We start from the raw sequence: 22,539 nt of genomic DNA, 5'->3' as shown, positions 1-22,539 counted from the left end.
TAAACTAAGTCCCAAATAAACGACCACCGATTTGTATTCATTACTAAAAAAACCTTTTTGAAAAATGATTGCTTAAAATTGTTAATATATTGATCGACAACATACACTTATAATTTCATGTATTATAAATTCTGAACGGTATTGAATTAACAATTAAGTGTAGTAGGTATAATTTTATAATTTTTTTTGTCTGTCATCACATTTTATGACAGTAAAAAAAGTTTTAATTTAGACGAAATTTTGGTTTTTGTAGCAATTGGATTTGGTTGATACTAATATACTATAGAGGTTAAAAGTAAATTTTTTACAGTATTTTCTATAAATTGCAAAAAAAAAAATTAGGAAAAACAAAAATTTTCACATTAAAATAGATTTTGATATTCTTCATTCATTTTTTTTTTTTTTTTTGTAATAAAAGAACGAGTATACATTATAGAAATTTGAAAGTTTTATCATAGTATAATTTTCAAAATATTTTGACATTTGATTATATTGTTTTCTACAAATGTCGATAAAATACTTTTCACTCAGTCAAAACACTTGAAAATTTAATATAAGGTTCCTTATACATTATTATTATTAATTTAAATTTAAATTACAAATATGCAAATAGGGCTTTATTGTGTTGTTTAAAAACTAAAAAAAAAATTACTTATAATTAAAAATTAAATTTGCAGTTGAAACTTGAAAGTATTATAGGCTATTTCACGTAGATAATCGAGAATAATATTCAGATCATTATAATCTGTAATAATGTAAAATTAGGGCGCTTGTGTAGTATAATATATGTATTTACCTTTTTTAATTATATATAATTTATGATTTATTGTCCATATCACATGTACACTCTACTACTCTAGTTTACTATCTTCTCATGTATACATGTGTATATGCATGTAAGTAGGTACATATATGAAGATTAGATTATAAAGCAAATTTACTTACCCTAATCCAACTTGAGGCTTACCATTTATTAGCTGAACCAAAAGGAGTAAAAATAGGTTTAATATTAATATATTTATAATTTAATATTAATTAAGACCACACTTAATGTATTTTAAAATACTTAAAAGAATATTTTTTATTATTTTAGAATACAAAATACTACATTGAATTTATGTTACACCACTCGTTACACATGACCACTGCCGGAGGCATACGCAGGGGATATTGTAGTTGTTGAGATCCAGCCGATGGTCTATGGGTAGTATGAATACAGACGTAAAGTACAAGTCAATAGCAATAGTTTGTTTATATTAAGGATGACATAACACTATACATAGTCACAGATGTCTATATTATAATCTGATCATTAATGTAACTATATACATACAATGATAAGATGTATACAGTAAGATTTTAGATTCTGATGATGACACTCTTTTTAGCCATTAACTACATCTGACCACTCACCATTATACATCAGTGCCAATTTTTTTAATTTTATCATGGTATTTTTTTGTTTTTGAAAGTTCAGTGCCAGATAAAATACTGCTCAATTTTTAGTCAATTTATGATTCCTTCTTTCTTTAAAGTTTCAATAAAATGGTATAATATGAATGTCTTTCACTGAGGATTGACGTCAAACACGAAATTTTATTTTATTTTTTTTATTGTTGCTAAATCTTGTTTTATACTTTAAAAAAGCTATTCTGAATTTTATTTTCAATTTTTGGTTGTTGATGCTGAGAGAAACGGTCTATTTAGTCTATATCATTAAATATATTTCACAGCGTACACTTGCCGCCAATCTTTTTTATGTATAAAGATATATTTTTCAGTAGAAAAACTGTAGTTAGAAGTTTAGTAGTTAGAACTTGGGTACATTTTAATACTTTTTAAGAATAACCGAGAAAAAACGGAAAACGACAATTTTTACAAAAAATTATATTTTGTCAAAATCGATACCTATTGTTTTTTTTGGTTCAAAAATAAATAACTGTAGATACTTGAATTTTTCACTTAATATTTATGTTATCATTTTTTAAACATAATATTGTTTTAAAAATATTTTACTCCTTTTTTAGTTACTTATAGGTTTTCTATATTTTCAGTTTTATTTAATTTTTTTCTCAATGATTTTTTGGTAAAAAAAGCTTAAAAATAGAATGAAATATTTTTCACAAGTTTTTTAATTACAAATTTAAAAATATTAACAATAGAAAGTCACAATATTTTTTTATAAGTGTTAAAGTTTGAAATTTGACAATATTTGTTAAAATTAGGAAACTGTATAAATATTATTTTGTAGGTACTTACGTACTTATCAATTTATAATATGTTTAATATTATTCATACCAATTTAATATGTATTTGAAAATTGTATACAAGGTTCCTTATAAGGAATATATAAGTTGTTATATTGTTGAAATTAAAAACTCATTTGAAATATAATACTTGAAACTTGTATCGTATTATTATTATATTTTATACATACAACGATATTTTTCAATGCAATGTTTTTTACAACAATTAATTTAACCTATTATGTTACTAATAGTAAAATAAAATAGTTATATAAATAGTGTATAATATCGACTTCGCCAGTATCATTTTTTCTGACCAATAATTTATTATCAATTCTCAATATAAAGGTAGACTCGATTGTCGACAGTTGACACCTGCAACTTTACAGCAAAGCGTTTACCTACTTATTTTATTATCAAAAAACCGAATATTGTTTATTTTTATAAACATTTATACAATATATTTAGGGAACGGATTTATTGTAAATACATATTTTTATTGGAATAAGATATTTTAAATCTGATAAAAATGTGTAGATACGATTTAGGTCATTCTTATTGAAATAAACACATATTTATTTTACATATTCAGTAAATAAGTCAGTGGTGAAATTACGGGGGTGCTAGGGGGTGCTGAAGCACCCACAACTTTACTTTAAGCAGCCCCCCAAGTTCCACGTCTTTAACAATGTAGTTTTATTTTTAAGATTTTATTATCATTTTTTTTTAGATCTTGCATGTTGATTAAGTGCATTGACTTATTAACTTGTTAATAAGTCAATGATACAATGTATAATATATTATCACCATTATAGTGCCTGACATTATTTAATAAGTACATATTTTGTATATATTTTAGTAATTTAGATTTTTTCATTGATTTTTTACGACGATAAATATTCGTTCATTAAACATCTGCTTCGTCTAAAAAACATGATAAGTCATTTTTGATCACCACTAAATATTCTACGTGATCCAAATGATATTTACTCACTTATTTCCGGTATACCACTGTATAGATTAGAACTAGTTCAGATATACTACGGCTCGGACGATACGAATTTAAAATAAGGAAGTGGTACCCGACAATCGTTTTTGATACAATTCGTAGTGTCGTAGCCACATTTACAACGTAGTCTCATATAATATGTCTAGTTTCTAATTTTGAAAACCCCCAAAGTTATGAAATCGAAGTCTAAAGTGTATTACTTTACTTTATAGAGTTTTCTAACGTGTCATTTAAAACTTTAAAAGTGATGGACAAATAGTATTCTGTCCATGCTAAGAAAAGGCAGTAACAATAAATCAGCGTTTTTCAGTTACTCAGTATATAATCTACATCTAAGCACCAACAAAATAGAGATCGTAAAAATAAATTTCAACAAAATTTCTTGAAATCAGAGCCATCTGCGTTTTCCAATAATTTATTAGCTTTTAATAACGATTTATGTTGTATGCTAATTTAATTGGATATTCCAATTTTTAAATTAAAATTCTCAGATTTTTTAAAGAAATATACCGGGCAACAAATTTTAGATGAAAATACTATCCGAAAGAATTATGTTAATATAATTTACAAATACATTTTTTCAATATTTAAATAAAACATAATATTTTGGATTTTTATTACATATTTTAAGAAAAATTAGTACATATATAATATATATGTACAATGCTTGTACAATGTATATTGTAAATATATTAATTTTTTTATTACAATAAAATGGTTTTCCAATTATTATATTTATGTAATATATATTCAAGGTTGGCCATTTTAACAGTTTTTTTTTAACTGGTTAAGTTAATTTATTTAAAAATTATTAAGTTAAACATTAAGTTACTCATATAAAAAAAAGTAATTTAACTTAGTTTAAAGTTAAAATTTTCTAATTTGCAAAAATAAAAATCCCAGAAACATAATATTGCTTTATGTTTATTAGATAGTTTTTCTTTATACTCAAGAAAATTATCAAGGAAACTATTTAAAATGATAAATTAAAGTATCAATTAGGTATCAAAGAACCTAATTTTCCAAAATAAATTCTAAAACTTTGAATTATTCTTGCATTATTCTTTGGACGAAAATTAACTTAATTTAGATACTTTTGAATAAAATTAACTTGAAGTTAATACGTTAATCTTAAATAAAAAGTAACTTATTAAGTTAAAAGTTAATTTGAAAAAAAAACAACGAGTTAATTAACTTGACGTTTTAACTTTTAATTCATTAATTCCCATGCAGCCTTAAATAATTTATATTACATGTCAAAGCCGCATGTTATAATTAAAAAAATTAAAAACATGAAATTTGCATTACTAATTTTGTTTGTATTGTCTGATTATGGACGCATTCTTCAAAATATTAATGTGATTTAAATTTTAAATAATATATATACATTTTATACAATAATCTTAGTATCTGTGCCTATAACTTACAGCCACAAATTCCAAAAATATACAGTTGATACTATGTAGATTAAACCTTTTAAAAGTAAGTAATTAAATCTTATTTTGATAAAACTTAAACATAGCTCTCTATTGACTCTATAACAAGCCTAGTAAGTAGTGATTTAGGTAACTGTCATAAATGACGTAATAAGAAATCTTTAAAATCTATCTGCCAAACGTGTACTTATAATATTTAAATAGATTGATATTGGGCCTCAATATAAGAGGTATTATATTTCAGTTTATGCGATTACTACTTATAATAATCCTTTTTATAGGATTAACCTATACACATTACTTACTTCAGTACAATTGTGTTTATAATATAATCACATTTAACTAATTGTTGTTCAAATAAGTGTTATAAATATTATACATTTATAGTTCTAAATATATTTTTGATAATATTATAAATTATATTTGAATTAAAATTAAAATTTTTTAAATTATTTCGCCAATATTATTATGTACATTAGGAGTCTTAAATTAAAATTTTAATAACTATACATAATTTTATTATATTTTACAATACTACCGAAGTGAAATTTATTTTTATTATTTATATTGTCACTAAAATATATCTGTACATTCATTAGCACATTTAGTAATTTGTATACATATATAAATTATAAATAAACATATAATTAAAATAATTTTTGAGGAAGTCACCCATTGGTAACATCTCCGAACATGATTAATTCGATTTGTAATCATATTCTTAGATTTAAAATTATAATTACTATTTTCTTTATATATTTATATTTCAAAATAATTTGAAAAAATATATTAATGTAACTCAAATGCCTTTCCACCTACAAAATTATAGTAACTTATTGTAATATTACCGTAGTATGAAATAATTTATAATTATTAGAAACTATAATTATTTATTTCAAATAAATAATAATAGTTTGTATTTTGTAATATCATAAATTATGAGTATTAAATATTAATAGTATTATTATAGTTAATAGTTTTATTAAAAACATTTAATACCTATATAGTGATAAAAATGTCTCTTCTAATTCTATACGTTTATTTATTTGATTTTTCTTCAAAACAATAATGGGTATTATCTTAAGCAATCAATAATAATGTGGCGCGATTAACATATAATTTAGATTTTATTTCGTTAAATTTTTTTTAAAAGTTTTATTTACAATTGTCATATAAATTCTTGCAATCCTACCGGCTACCGTGAACTTACTGATTACTATTGCACATATTTATATTATTTATTTCTAAAGTGTATTATATAAAATATAGGTTAAGATATAATAAATTATTTTGGTCCAAATAACCATTCAAAAAAGAATATCACTAAGCTCATGCCAAGTCCACATATTAGTATTATAAACGCACCCTGTAATTCATCAACACTCAATTTTTTCACTTTGATGTTTCCTTTTTTCTTTATTGGACGAGATGGTACTGCATCTTGTCTCCATTTGTCATGTAATCCAGTTTCATATGCTGTGATTTGGGCTTTAGATAGTATACCTTTGTACGGATTCCCCTTCTGCATGAATATACCAATATTGTACACAATAACCACTTCTTCTACTTTATTGACTTTTTTAATTGAGCCCGAAATCAAGGCCTCGAAATGGTCTTCTGGATCAAGTATGATAATGTCTTTTTTTTTCAAAAGCCTTATTGCAGATGCTACCATATCGATACAAGGTGTATATTCAGTCAAGTTAAAATTTTCTTTATCCATCGAATGTGCGATTGGTATAAAAGTCGGTACACAGCATATCGTCAGTCCGGACTCTTTAACATCGTTTATGGTTCGCATTGGTGGCTCATACTTTGGTTTGTATAGGTATATCAGTTGCATTGACGTATATACAGCACTTATATGCAACATGTATATTACCCATGAAAGGAAAATCATTTTCGATGACACCGATGTGGGTTGCTGTCCACTAGCTACACTGCACAATATTGCCCAAGAAATAATGAGACAGTAACCACAGTCGGAAAACGCACGTCTCTCCGATGGTAAATTAATACCAGATAGCCAGAGTAGACCAGATGTCAGTAAGAACACGATAAATAGCGTTAGCCAAAAGTTGCCGGAGAACACGTTTAACATGTTTTGCCAGTATGGCAACTTCTTTGGCAGTGGAGTGTAAATTGGAAATCGAATAACTTGCCGTGCTGGTGTAGAATCAAACATTTCCCTACGTTCAGCTGTTAGAATTCCTCCGCCGATCAAAAAGTCGGCCCGATGTTTGCTTAACTCACCAAACCCACCATTCCAAGTTCCGTTTTCCAACTTGACACCCCATCGTTGATTATTTTCGACCTCGTGAAACTCCAATTTAACGTTCCCTATCCTACTCATTAACTTGACTACCTCTACATCCATGCCGTGTAACATCGTCCGCGGAGTCTGATTTGACAGCAAAGTCATCGGCGCCCAATGAAAACCGACTATGTTTACTGTACAGTTGTTGAACGTATCCGGTATTATTTTTCCAAATACATTAAATACGTTCCATTTACTGTTGTTGTTATCTCCTCGAGTGCACAAATCCTCCAGTATTGGCGTGTGATACTCACCACACCTTTTTTGAAACGGATACCAGTAAAACGCTTCTATTGCATTCCCATCAATTGCTGGTATAAGTAACACCGACTTGAACATTTTTTTGGTCCAGAATCGCTGAAACACAGGTTCTAGTTTATGTTGAGATAGCTCAGTGAATTTTTCTAAGATTATAATGAAATTCACTTCTGGTCGCCACGAAGCATTCGTCACGTTAATCGTATCTAAATGATCAACTAAATCGGTTGTATTATGAGCGGCAACTAAGTACGCGTGTGGTAGAATATATAGATTTGGATTGAATAGTTCCACGTGAAATTCATTCAATAACAATGCAGGCTTGTAGTTTTGGTGCATAGAAAATAAAAGTTCTGATCGAAAGTTATGGGTAACCTTTGGACTTGTCGTCACATAAACCGTGGTTCGAATTAGATTACTTACATTCAATAACTGAACAGCACATTGTGCTAATAGATTTGAGTCACATCTTACGTGAAGTGACAAAACTAAAACTGTGGTGAAAAGTCTGAAATATGTTTTAAACATAGTTATTGGTCATGAATTGTATTAAGACTGATTAAGAGTAATTTCATATTTTCATTACTGTCGGTGGTTCCAGGCCAAAACAATTAGTGTAATTTATTAATTATTTTCCGGACCAATGCGTTAAGTAAACATTTTGACAACCATGAAAATATATTTTGTTAACGTTGACAAAAGGAGACAAAAAATAATAATAATAAATAAATAAAAACGTCATAAGTTTTTATAATTATTTAGTTGATGGAAATTTCATTTTTATGAACTATATAATATATAACCACATAATTACTAACTTCTATACGCTACACTAAACGAAAATATGTCACTTTTAGTGGAAAATAATATTTTTAATAAAAGACATATTTTAATTTTAAGCTATATACACATATTATTTTATGTACATTTTTCGCCTGGTAAAGTGTTTATAACTTATCAGAAGTTCCGTTTGTTTTCTATCCAAAAGATGACATTAACTATACTAATTGATCGGAACCCATGACTTGTTAAGTAATTTCATTCGTGTGCCCCGCGAACCTATTCATGTTGGCTACCTCATCTGTTGTATATAATGCCAACTCTTATACCAGTTATACCATATATTTATTCATGTTAAGAATAATTTTATAATGTTTCAGAATATATATATATATACATTTTTGGTGACAATTTTGTATTTTTAATATGTATTAATTTTAAATTTTAAATAGTGTTTATTATTCTTTGTTTTTGTGATGTTTATACATGATAAGTAGTCAAAAAAATGGTTCAATTTTTAACTTTGAGTATGATTTTGGATAGCGAATTAGATTAAGTTAGTACTTGGTTAAAATTAAAAATTCTCAGTATTTAGGTTAAAAATTAATCATCGTAATAATTATTATTTAGGCCTGTATTATAACAGTTATTATGATGGGTAGTAAAACGGTATAATAATATTTTTTAAGTGAAAAATTATATTAAAATTACATAAAGCCGGGTACAGATTTAAGATACCTACATTGTCATACGGTAAATTATGTTTCTGACATTACAGCCCACGATGTTTCTGATTTTCTATTAAAAGTGGAAACATAATAGTTTATTGACGTATTGTTGACAATATAATATTATGTCATAATATAACATTATATTCTAAGTCTGCAAAACCAAACTTAACATCATTTTATTAGAATATTTAAACTTAAAAAAATATAATAAGTGACAAAAATGTAATTGAATATTTTTACTTATAGTTCCTTACTTCTCAAACTATATAAGTATTACCTTCTTATAGACATAACTTTGAATGTATTTTTAGAATTTAAATGAAATTAATTAGATTGAGTCTAATGAATTTAAAAGCCGTTTTATTTTTAAATATTTTGCAGTATATAGATTTTCAATTATTATTTATTGTGCAAATTAGCATATTTTAGAGGATAAAAAATGTCCTGTTCATATCTGTGGTGGGAACTCTGAGTTCTTAAATATGACTGATATTATACTATTCTATTGCGGATTAAGCCTGTTAAATAATTAAATAAATAAATAAAACATTGGTTTTGCATATTTATAAAATTATATTATGATCAGTAAAATATTTTATTGTGTCAACCGTCTGTGGTTGCATTATCATTTATCGTATTTAAAACAATTTTAAAAAATATTATGAGAACTTAAAAAATCAGGGAATCAGATCTGCTCTCTGCTGCATAATAGGTATTGAGTGTATAACTCATTACAAAGTATAGGTTTACTGCATTAAATATGTTTAATAAATGTGATAATTTTTTGTGAGCGCTTAAAGTTGAAATGTTGACAACATTTGTAAAAATCGCGATAATTTGCAAATTGTATTGTTACAAAAAACTCATAAATCATTTAATATTCATACCAGAGATTTGAAACATTCCACTGTTACTAATGTTATCATTTTCGATTCTCAACAAAATTATATAAATATTTAGATAAATCTTAAGTTATTTATAAGAATTTAAGATTTAAGAAATAATTTCAATTTTGTAAGTATTTATCTGTGCATTTTTAGGCTCGATCAATATGCTCAAAATATGAACAAATATAAATTTAAAAATTTGATGTAAGATGTTCTTATAGAAATTTAAAAATATAGAAAATATATACCTAGGGATAATTTTTATTTTAAGCTTTTGAAGTTAAAATTCCGAAAATATTGTACTTGTAAAAACAATTTAATACAAGGATCCTCATTAGATATTATCAAAGGAATTCTAAAAAAAAATAAGTTTATACTAATAAATATTTTTCATGTATTTACGTAGTATATATATGACTATAGAACCTATTTCGGGGACGCAATTATTTTCCTACCCTATTTTAAATAATTTCCGGCCATTAACTAACATTTTTTTTCTTTCAGATTTTATGCATTATTTTTTATTTTACAAGCTATCTTTATATATATCAGTATTTTACTTATAATTTTTAAGGACTTGCGCAATGCCCAAATAATAAATTTAATAATTTTTTTAATCGTATAATTAAAGACGTTTAAGCATTTGAAAAAAAAAATGTTAAATACATATTTTGGTGCGATGCAAACGGTGTTTTTCAAAATTATTTTTTAAGTATATTATCGTGTATTAAAATTCACAACCCCGATCGTATATTATGGTATAGTATATTATGACCTATTCTGACTCGGCGGTCCCTGCGAAACGGTCACACTGGACGTGACATCATAATTTGTATACACAGTAATAATATAATGTATTTTGATACGCCGCCGCCGATATCGCCGACGCCGCCTACGGTAGTCTCTCTACTATCGATTTAAGTCGTATTGTTGTTATGTTACGCGCGACCCGGCTCGGCTACGAACGCAGTACGCGCCCGTCGGCCCGAAAACGCGCACTACCGCCGCAGCAATTCTCCACTGGTCTCATCCGGAACGGAAAGCGCGCTAAAGTGCGCGGCGCCACAAGTTGCAGTTGTCAGACCCGTCGTCGCGACCGTACTGCGTCAAAACAAACACCACTGCACAGCGTATAATACTATTTTATTAATCGTATAACAATATAAGTATAATAATTAAACACGTAATATTATTAGATACACGGCGTTGTCATCGTTGACGAACGGTTAGATCGCGGTATATATACCGTAAATACCGTCGTGGGTGTTAGCTTGGTCGCGGTCGCACACGATGACGTCCAGCGACGGAGGACTGCAGTCTTGTCGCCGGCAGGACAACCGCGGCGGCGGCGGCGGCGTTGGCCAAAACCTGCCGATCATTATGGCCACCGGCTGTCGGATGCCACGGTCACCGTCCAGGGACAAGGACTTGGCGTCGTGCGCCGCCTCCAGGACCGCCGCCGCACATCAACAGCCGTACGCCACCACCGCCGTCGTCTTGAACCGCGTTACCAGCTCTTATCCCGAAGCGTTTTTTAAAAGGTATAAAAATTTTTATAATACGAATAACTACATTATATTATATTGTATTAATATAACGCTTCGTCGCGGGTTAAGCATTGGAAATCGAGTATTATTGCACACATTGCCCACGGTTTTAGTGATCAAAGTAGAAACGATAATAGTCTATACATTGTCCGGACATATTGTGCACAGTAACCGAATAAAAGTTTACGATTTCAACGTTTTACACAAAATATTATTATTATAAGCATAAATTATCGTGTTATTTCTACACGAACCTCTACGATAACTTTAAACCTAATAAAATGACCAATCAACTAAAAATATTAAATTTGATCAAAAATATTACACAGAATAACAAATTATTTTTATTTTTTTATTTGTTCTTAGTTTCTTACGATATGAACTATGAACCACTACTGTGGAACTTTTGTAACTGCACTTGTGTAGTTGTGTGCTTACGTGTACATCTATCATACCCTTATCTACTCACCCTGAAAAATTGGGTAATTTACACACTATTATTAAAACATTATAATACTACCTAGTGCCCTATGTATGAATAAGGTTTTTTTTAATTTCATTTAACAATTATTCGATTCAATTCACTTTGTTCATTCGTTAATAACTTACCACCGAAAATTGTGTCCGCACATTATAAGTAATATTGGGCTATACTTTTCACTTTACCCTAATTATTTACAACACCCTTCTTTACCCGTTACGTATTATACATAATTTGACGACTATAAATTCTGCAATAGGTAACGGTATTGTGGGTTCATTTTTTTTTAGTTCAGTTTATAGGTTCATTGAGTAAAGTCTGGTTGATTTTATCACTCAAATGTTGAAATAATTCTAAAACAACCACTGTTTTCCACACAAAATAGTTGTAAAATTGACATATTACATTACATTATTATATACATTATTAATAATATTGACCTGTAAGAGCACACATATTATAAATTTATAACAATTATATAATATATTACTTTTATAAATTTTGGTTTATAAATGCATTGAGAGAAATCAAATTTTATACAATCTTTTATAATAATAAATAATATGTCCTCACATGCAGCATCATAATGTTGATATAAATACTAATTTCGTATTTATATTTTATAAAGTAACAATGTCTGACATAATATATACACATGTTTATAATATTGTAACATTTTAGGATACTATAGCTAACAAACAATTAATAATTTTTAGTGCCTAAATTACTTACGTCGATAACTAAGAACAACAAAATTCCAATTATCCCATATAGCTATGGTTTAATTCAAAAAAATGTATAAATTATAATTTATTAATATACTTTCTATGTGTATTATACAGCGCTACCTACTTTTAAATAATTTAATTAATTAATCTTTAATATAAAGTTTTATAATCAAACCGATGAGACAACGAAAAGATATTAAACTTTGGAACTATATGTTCTATGAAATTGGAAAATGTATTATTGCCGTCCTGTAAAATTTGGTGTTCTTGACACATACGTAAGTTACTTATAGATAATACGTATTCTAAACATGTTTACTCCATATTATATTAGTGACATTATCAGATTTTAAATACCTATTACGAAGTGATATTTTTCGCATATTTTATCGTTCACTGTAACATTAATTTACGGAGTAAATAGGTACATACGGACAAAATATTATTTGTTCGACCTATTAGTTATAGCTTATAGTTCTTATACACAGATAAATAGTATTGAAATTGATTAATTAAGACTTAGTGAAGGTCGTAACGTAATTTATTACTTATGAAACAACTACCTAAATACGAAATTTATATATATAATGCAAAATACCTAAGTGAATAATGAATAATGAGTATGTTATTTTGATACGTCTGAAAATTAAAATCAAAAAATGAAATAATGGTCGACGGAGAAAACATATTTTATAATTTATATTTTGGATCTTTACGCATACATTTAACAATAATTATTTAATAAGCGAAACGAAAAACATAGTTTTATTTTATCTAAAACATATCACATTATATTTATTATTTATAAGTATGAGATCATACACAGGTACCAATTTATATTATTCAGTATGCAGTCATTAACAGTACCTTAATGTTAGTTAATTACTATCGTTATTAGATTATTAAATGAAAATTTTAACAATAATTCATTTAAAGTGTGATATAATACGTCTATAGTGGTTGTAGAATGTGTAGACCATGTTTAAAAACAATAATCACTATACGGCCATATAGCCTATAGAGTAAAAAAATATTGTCTATGAGCTTATAATTAATAACTTATTTGACATCATGTTGATAAACACGTATAAAATAAACTATGACACACATATTTATAATTGTAATTTTCTGAAATAATTTTTTTTTATTAATTTTACTAAATTTACTGTGGGTTAAAATTTAAATTACTTTTTATTTTTCTATATTCTTAAATAATCAATACATATGCCATATGGTACACAATAAAGGTAGTTATAATTCATTTGTGACAACATAATCAATAACATATAAGAAAAGTTTCAAGACGAAACTACCCTTCGGCGATAAGTTGAGTGAATTTATTTATAATTTCATTATATCGAAAACTAAAAAATGTATTACACATATTTAATTAGATAATTTATATAATAAAAATTTAGGTTAAGTTAGAATAATCGACGTAAATCATATTTAATAAAGTATGGATCATTTTTAATAACATATAATTTTAGAGTAACAATAATTTTTGATTGCATTCAAGAATAAAAATTGATTTTCTAAATCTATTTAATAATAGTATTAGAGTAATATTGAATAATATTTTTGTAAGTAAAAATTGTTTACCTACCTACAGTTTTATTTTATTATTTATTGTATTATATATATATTTGTTTTTAAACATTTCTTAAAACATATTTTTTAGTTACGATATTCTACAACTAAGATTTTTTATAAGCATTGAAACTAAAATTTTAACAGAATTCCCAAAATTGCGAAGTTTATCAAATTATTTTCTAGTTAAAAATGAATAACATTCATACTTAGGATATGAATATTTAATACAAGGTTCTTTAGAAGTTTTTTTAACTTATATTAAAAAAATGTTTAAGTCAAATTAATTTTTCATAAACGTTTGAAGTTTTATGATATTAAATATTTTTTGTATAAAAACTAATTCTTCTTGAATAATTTTTGTTATTTCGTTTTAATTCAAAACTAAATAATCATAAATACTTTAAATTTTCTCCAAATATTTACATTATAAATTATAATTTCCAAAATATTTTGACTCTTTTACATAGAATTGGCTATTTGAATTTTTTTGTTTTCGTTATATGTGAATAAAAAATTATTCACTGGATCTACTAATCCACATAAGTGATTATTAATTCTTATATATGTATAAAAATATTAGTTTTGTATGTGTATTTTAAGTTCGAGTTTTAATTAAATTTGTAAAAATTACGAAAATTTATTTTGTAGTTAAAAATTTTTTTTTTATATAATAGTAGGGCATTACATACTACCTATACGCTTTACATTGTTGCATTTGCAATTTTTTTCTACTATTTTAGTTTATTGCTAAATATGTTTCATGAAAGTATGAGTTAAAATCTAAAATTTTTAAGTGCAATTTTTGCAGTTTTTAATTTTTTAATTTTTAGAATTTATTGTATTGCTATTTCGTTGAGTTTGGTCATTTAAAAGACAATTTTAATTATTTTTATTTTTAAATTTTGGTCACGTAATTTTAATTTTCTATTACTTTTTAAACGAATTTATATCCCATGTAGTATTTCCAAAAAATCATAATTTTTTAATGATTTGTGGAAGGACGTGTTATCCACCAATATTTCATTTCATAAAAACAATAATCTAGAATTTCGTTTATTTTTGGAAACAAATATGAATAGAGATATTCTAAATGAAAATATGCTGTGTAATAATTACGTGAGCAATATGTACTCCGATATTTAAAAATATAAAATAAAAGACAATATAAAGAGGAAATACAATTTTGATTTCATTAGATGAGAACACGAATTGGTTAATGGGAAATATATGACTAATAATATGTCATTATTGAAACACTCCAAACCAACCAATCAAGAAAAGTGTGCTTATTAAGTACAGAAATTCTCGAAAAGCAAATTATTAATCAATTTTCAAATTATTCTATAAATTAATGTTCATTCTTTGACAGTTCGGTATTCGTCGACGTCTTTCTGTCTTTTTGAAGATATACGAAAAAAATTCCCTGAAATAAATTACTCATCGCTAAAGTTAAGAAAATATTTTTTAGAGGACCAAACCGAACTTTTCTTTTTAAAAATAAAAAACGAGGGTCGTCCGACAAAAGCAAATTTCGCGATTTCAGATGTTTTATGAACAACAATTTGCAACAATGTAGGTTAATTTTTTTTACAAATTAACATTATCCATTAAATTATTAGCTACATAAATAATTTAAAGTTTTTCATCGTCGTAAATAGAGAAAAAAGCTACTAAAATATTATATGCCTACTTATTTACCAAATATAATGTAAAAATAAGTATTTATACCAAAATACAAAAAACGTGTAAGATGAAATTAGGCTTATTTAAATTGAAATGATCTAAATACATATATATATATATATATATATATATATATATATATATATATATATATGTATATATGTATATATGTATATATGTATATATGTATATATGTATTATATATATATTATCTAAATCACATATAGTTTAACAAACCAAACATATCTTATTTCAATAAAAAAATATGTATTTACAAAGAAATCCATTCCCTAGATAATATCTATTTATAGTATTTATACTATTTAAGTATTTACATTGTTTAATGAAAGAGATTCGAAGTAAATAAAAATAATATGATATTGTATACATATTTAACATTGGTTTAATGCTTAAATATTAATAATATAATAAATGTACTTATAATGTTTTCGGATAAAATTTAATCTACCTACCGACTACCGTTATAATACAATAAGTAAAATAAATAAATTTAATAGTAATATCCAAAAACATTATTATGAAATATCTTTATTTATTTAGGCTGATAGACCGTCTCTGCTAAGAATAGTTTTTTGTATACATTGATATATAATTGAATTCAAATTAAACCCACTTATAACAGAGCCTCACTAGAGCACTCTCCATGTACAATTTTTTGTTAAACATAGTGTAAATGTTAATTTTGTTCATGTATTGACTATTATACTTGACATGCCATTTTGTGCTTCGTACATAATTAAAACAAACTATTTTATTATGTATGAAGATCTTAAATAATATAACATACCTAGTATAATTTAAAATATTAAAAAATATGTATTAATTATTGATTTTTCAAACATTTTTGTCAGGGATGATTAATAATAATCAACATTTTAATATTTATTTATTTAGGTAATTCAAACACAATATGGTATTTGATTATATTAATTTTTACTAACTCAACTAGTATTATTTAACTGGTTTTTTTTTTGGGAGTATTTTTTTGATAATTATTCTACATTCTTTATGATGTTAATATTATTCACTAAATGACCGATGAAGCATTATTACGTTTTTAATACAGCATATCTTCTACAAAGTTAATAAAAAATAATTGTATGCATAAATATATATGGCATGATAAAGTATAGTTAAATGTGTGAATAGTTTAATAAAAATTAGTAATAACTTAAATTGAATTTTTCAATTAAGTATTAACATCAATTATTATAAATACTACTATATGTAGGTACCTATACAATATATATTAATACATTTATAATCAATGGTATAAGCAAAAATATAAGAGTCCTTGACATAACTAGATTGATTCAATTTATTATTTTATCATTACAATTTGATTAAATTTATTTTTATACGTATAACAACACTAGTGAAAACTCAAAAACAGTAGGTAATTGGTTAAAAATATTTCGTGCGTGCCTTATTTTATAAAATGATTTCAATAATTACACAACTAAAAATAGAACATAATATAATAACAATCGAAGAATCATAAGAATTTAAAACAAATTATTTATATTTAGGTAATTATTTAAGATAAACTTATTTTCGGATTTGTATCCTTTTATTATTTAATATTTTCAAAGCAGTCTAATAACAAATTACGTAGTTGTTGTGTACCAAATATTATAAGAATTATTGTAAAATATAAAATATTTAAGGTATTTATCTTATTACGTACCTAAAAATTGAAATGCTATTTAAGTCAGAATGAATGCCCAATCATTTTTGTTTATCCATTTTAATATCTAGTATATATTAATACGTAATTAATGCGTACATACAACACATAGGTATTATTTAAATTTTAAAACATTAATTAACTCACATTTTAAAAGTAAAATAATTTGTATGTGTTCATATGATAATATGATAATATATATATATATCATATATATATTATATATTATCATATTATAAAGATGAACTTAGACACTTTGTATATATGATATTTGTAAACATTTCTATTTTTACTACATTTTTGGGTAGGAGTTGCGAACTAATTAATTATTTACACACTCGTTTGTTGAAAACTTTTAACATATATGATAACAAAACTCAGGTTATGTATTTCATTCAAATTTAATTTATATTGTGAATATTTCACATAATTATATATATTTTACTATGCAATCAATATCTACCTATTTTATATTCTAAGTGGAGCTATGAATGTATTGATTTTACAATAATGTGTGTGTGTGTGTGTGTGTGTGTGTGTGGTTTTGTCAGTATGCACAAAAAGTAGAGGAAAAATTACTTCGATCTTCAATTATTTGTGGTTTCTTATAAAAAATTAACCTGGTAGCTACTTTTGAGAGGTCAACATTTTAAAGTCATAGTGTTTTGTGTAAATAAAAATCAAATAATCTTAGATATTTTATATTTTAATAAATGTTTATATAAGCATTTTCTATACATGATATTTTAAGTTGGTCGAAAATAGAAAGTCATAACATTTATTAATACGTATTTAAAATTTAAATTTTTAATTAAAATGAATTTAGTTATTTTGTTGGAATTTAAAGTATTATTCATTGTTATTTGAAACTGTTAATACATATATTTATATTTCATTCACATAATGACATTATCAAATGTACTTAGTAATATATTGTGCTGATTGCTAACAGACCATCTTTCAATTATTAGAATCTTTTTTGTATGTAATGAATTTAACACATAAATTACAATGACTTACTCTTCGATGGCAATCTATACTAGACAGCAATGATGTTAAACATCAAGCTGAATTAAAATTATTCAGGAAACAAAATCCATCAATGTTTATCATAATTATTTATAACCTAACGTATTATATCTCGCAACATAATACCAGAACTCAGAATCCTCTTATAAATATATCAATGATACCTGACCCCGGGGCGGCCAAACAGTCGATCGCAAACGATTTCAAATTCGATAGTGTTAGAATTTATTTTTAGGCTACGCAAACGAAAATTAATCACGGTGGTTAGGTTTTTTATGGAAGTCGATCCTCAAAGGTGAAGTATATTTTTAGTAGGTCACGGCCAAAAAAGTTTGGCCACCCCTGCCATAGTGTAACGTAATTTGTATGTATACCTTTTTTTTTACCAATTGCAAAGAAGGTGCTCCGTTGTAAACGTACCTACTTATAATTTAATAATTTAATGTGATACAATCGTTATTTGGATTCATGTCGATACCTAGCGTTTTGCTCATTTTAAGCAGTACGCCAGAATATGTTGTTAACTTGTAACTGATGATCGTAGGGATTTCACTGTATTATATTATATTCTACTTGTTGGCTCGATGTAAGAATAAGGTCCAATGTAAAATTTTGACAAAATCGAAATTGTTTGATCAATTTCATTAAATCTTTAGCATTTCAAAATTAAATTCCCAAACAAATTTTTATCACTAGGTGATTCATTTACTCAAGTCCTCAAATTTTTTTAAATGTAGTTAAATTATTTTATCTTATTCTATATTTACCTCATTAAAACCACTCGCAATTATTGTAAAAACATTTCCAGATTTGACATAGTTTAAATAATTTAAGTCTAGTTAAATAAAAATCAAAAAAATCTCAAACAATAATGGTCTTCTTGATTTCGTTAATCAAGGCCCTTCTTGCGCCGAGCCATTTACAATGTGGTATAGATGTATATAGATCGGCGAAAGAACATATATTTTATAAGTATATGGTCATATCTACTTTACTGTCCTTACCTATTAAATAATTAAACTATATTATTGTATCGTGTTGAAACAGGATGTCGCAGGACATAACGAATTCGGTGTGGTTCGAAGAAGAGAACGATTTGATAAAAAGCTGCGGCGCACTGCAGTCGGCGCTGGGTCTGTCCAAGAGCTTCAGCACCGGCGACATCGCTGACGCGACAAACATGGACACCGGGTGTTGGCTCGCGGACAACGATGACGTCCGCATGCCACACAGCGCTTCCGAGCTGGCCATAAACAAGTTGCGCATAAACTCGGACGTGCTGCTGATGGCCACCACCATGCAGGGCCGGTTGGGCAACACGTCGCGGTCGCTGTCCACGTGCGTGGTAGTCGGCGACATGGCGTCCACGTCGCAGCTGCCGTCGCCGAGCAGGTACTCCAGCTCGTTGCACAACAGCTACGCGCCGTCCACGTTCAGTCCCACCGACCTCGTGAGATCCGTCAATAAAAAGGTATATGCGTAAAATTATTATATTTTGAGCACTCCATTGTGGGTGTGTGTTTGTTTGAGACGGGCTGTTAACATATAAATTGGCAATCAAATAGTTATCTGAAATCAGATGATAATATTTTACATCACATACAATATCACATATTATAGATACGCGTATATGAAATAAAGGTAATGAATAAATTTACATAAAAATATCTTTGTTAGTGGTTTCCAAACTTTGTTTTACGTATTAAATGCATTTATGGATAGAGCATTATAGCTATAGATATATAATACATAGGTGTCCCGTGAGAATTTACCTATTACCGATATCTCCTGAAAAAAATGGAGATATATCATGATTCTGGTTTTTAATAAGATTCACGGGGAAAAGAACTACAAATATTTCATGTTTCAAAAAGTTAAAAAATATATTTTTTTATTTAATTATTTTCAAAAAAAATTTAGATAGTCATATTTGAGAGTTCATTTTCTGAAAATATTGATGTTTTAACATTTCATTTCATTATCTCCTAATTTTTAATATTTTTTCTAGTTAAAAAAAAATCGTGAATTATTTAATACGATAGTGGTATTAATACATCATTAAACATATTGTGCCCTGCGTGCTGGTTCGACCGGCAAACGCTTTCAGTGTAGTTCGCAATGTTCAAAAACATATTTTAAGAAAAATTAACTCTACAAAATGACTATTTGAATTATTTTTTTAAATAATTAAATAAAACATATATTTTTTAAACTTTTTTACTAAAACATTAAAATAAATTAAAACATAAAATATTTGTAGTTCTTGTCTCTTGTGAATCTTATTAAAAAATCAGAATTATGAAATCTCCATTATTTCAGGAAATATCGCAATCGGTAAATCCTCACGGAACACAGTATATATTATACTGTTCGTGTTTATTACAGATCCAGTAACACACCACTATATATTATGGCTAAATATAGAACTGTTTTACTGTTCAAAATGTCAATATATCTATATCAAAATGATAGAGCAGTAAAAAATTAGCTAGTTTATAATTTTTTGAATTATCTACTTCCGTGCGATGTGCGTGTCGAAATTTATTGCGCAGCTTATTGATGTATTTTCGCGATTTGAGATAAAAAATCTTTAAAAACAACGCACAATAGTATGATAATAATTTATACACAAAATAATATTATTTGGTCTGCCACGCACATCGTTAAATAAAAAATAAGTTTATATTTATATTTTCGCATTTTATAATATTGTTATTTTTGGCGTACCATAGTTTGGAACACATCTATAATAATAACAATATAATATACTTAGTCGTCGACTTTAAGAAAAAACTAACGAGTAATGAGATACTTTAGGTTTTTGATAGTTTATAAAACGACTGTAGCTGATTATTGAATTAATAATAAATTTAAATTTAAAAGGTTCATATTCATATTTTATTACATAATTTCATTCACTATGACCCATGGGTATGTGGAAAATTAATTATTCAGCGCACTTATACTTTACGCTTAATATACCATACTCAATGTACACCTACGGCCGGTACTCAATTATTATTATTAACTGGTAGCACAGGATAGATTACATCAGAATAGAAACTGATATAAAAGAAATACACGGCTCTTATTACGGCTGCCCAAAAATATGGTCGGCCAATATAACTCGGCCATCATATTGAAAAGAGACAAGGGCTCATCAATTCTGCGGTGTTGACATATATTTGATACAAAATATTTAAATAACCATAAAAACCACATATTTACAAAATACACTAATAACCAACCAAGATTAGGGATGGTATGTTTACAGTAGACAGTTGATTCTAAACAGTTAAAATTTTTAATTTATTTACAAAACAAAACAGAATAGATTCAGAGATAAGCACTCTCGATATGGGGAACTAAAATTTGGGCGGCCAGAGTTTCCATTCTGATTTAATCTATTATGTGGTGATACTGTGATAGTAATGTACATGTTTTAACGCTCAATACCAGCTGCATGCAATCACCAGAATAGTCTATGGCTATATTATGATAAAAATCTCGATGAAGTTTTGTGTAAGTAATGTGTATGATCCGAAAGCAAACTTGCAAACGAAAAGATAAATTAGGTTATGTTTCAGTTACTATTGGACATATTATGATCATCACTCTTTGCTTTTAATCTTTATAGCCATATTTTTAGGATATAGGTATATTTATTATGTATATATGAATATGCAGATATCGCCACCCCATAGATATTTAATAAATACGGTCTATAACAGCAGAAATTATATATGACACGATATTATACGAATACATATCATATACTCATATAACCAGAGCGTTATATTTAGGATAATCATAGGAAATATATAATAATATACATATAAGTGTGGGAGGGTCGTTAATAAAGTAATAATAATATTGTAGGTATGTAATATGTTTGAAATAGTAAAATGGTTTAATCCACTACATTAAATACATTACTTGTATTGTATATTATATTTTAGTATTTAATGGTTATAATACTGCAGTCTTGGCGATTGGCCTTAGGTGCGTAACCAGGTTTTTTTTAAAGAAAAGGGGGTTTAATTTAGTATATAAATACAACTTGCAAGAGGGGGGGCTGTTTATACATTTATCATAGAGTAATACGG

General features: G+C 26.6%; 1 protein-coding gene across 1 annotated transcript; it reads left to right on the top strand.

Annotated features, from left to right (window-relative positions):
- The first annotated feature begins 10,644 nt into the window (after nucleotides 1–10,644).
- Nucleotides 10,645–19,916, top strand: LOC113557927. Its single transcript, XM_026963463.1, has 3 exons — nucleotides 10,645–10,794; nucleotides 10,861–11,205; nucleotides 19,481–19,916. The coding sequence occupies exons 2-3, from the start codon at nucleotides 10,955–10,957 to the stop codon at nucleotides 19,914–19,916; spliced, it is 687 nt and encodes a 228-aa protein (XP_026819264.1). The 5' UTR covers nucleotides 10,645–10,794; nucleotides 10,861–10,954.
- The last annotated feature ends 2,623 nt before the right edge of the window (nucleotides 19,917–22,539 follow it).

This window comes from Rhopalosiphum maidis, chromosome 3 (genome assembly GCF_003676215.2).
Source record: "Rhopalosiphum maidis isolate BTI-1 chromosome 3, ASM367621v3, whole genome shotgun sequence".
Lineage (NCBI taxonomy): Eukaryota > Metazoa > Arthropoda > Insecta > Hemiptera > Aphididae > Rhopalosiphum > Rhopalosiphum maidis.
The sequence above is the reverse complement of the archived record's forward strand: the minus strand, read 5'-3'. Positions and strand labels throughout refer to the sequence as shown.

What these genes read in the sequence shown, in the direction of transcription:
- LOC113557927 (XM_026963463.1), top strand. Translation starts at nt 10,955, where the DNA reads ATGACGTCCAGCGACGGAGGACTGCAGTCTTGTCGCCGGCAGGACAAC. An exon ending in CCCGAAGCGTTTTTTAAAAG is followed by an intron (nt 11,206 to 19,480) that starts GTATAAAAATTT and finishes GTGTTGAAACAG; the next exon opens with GATGTCGCAGGACATAACGA.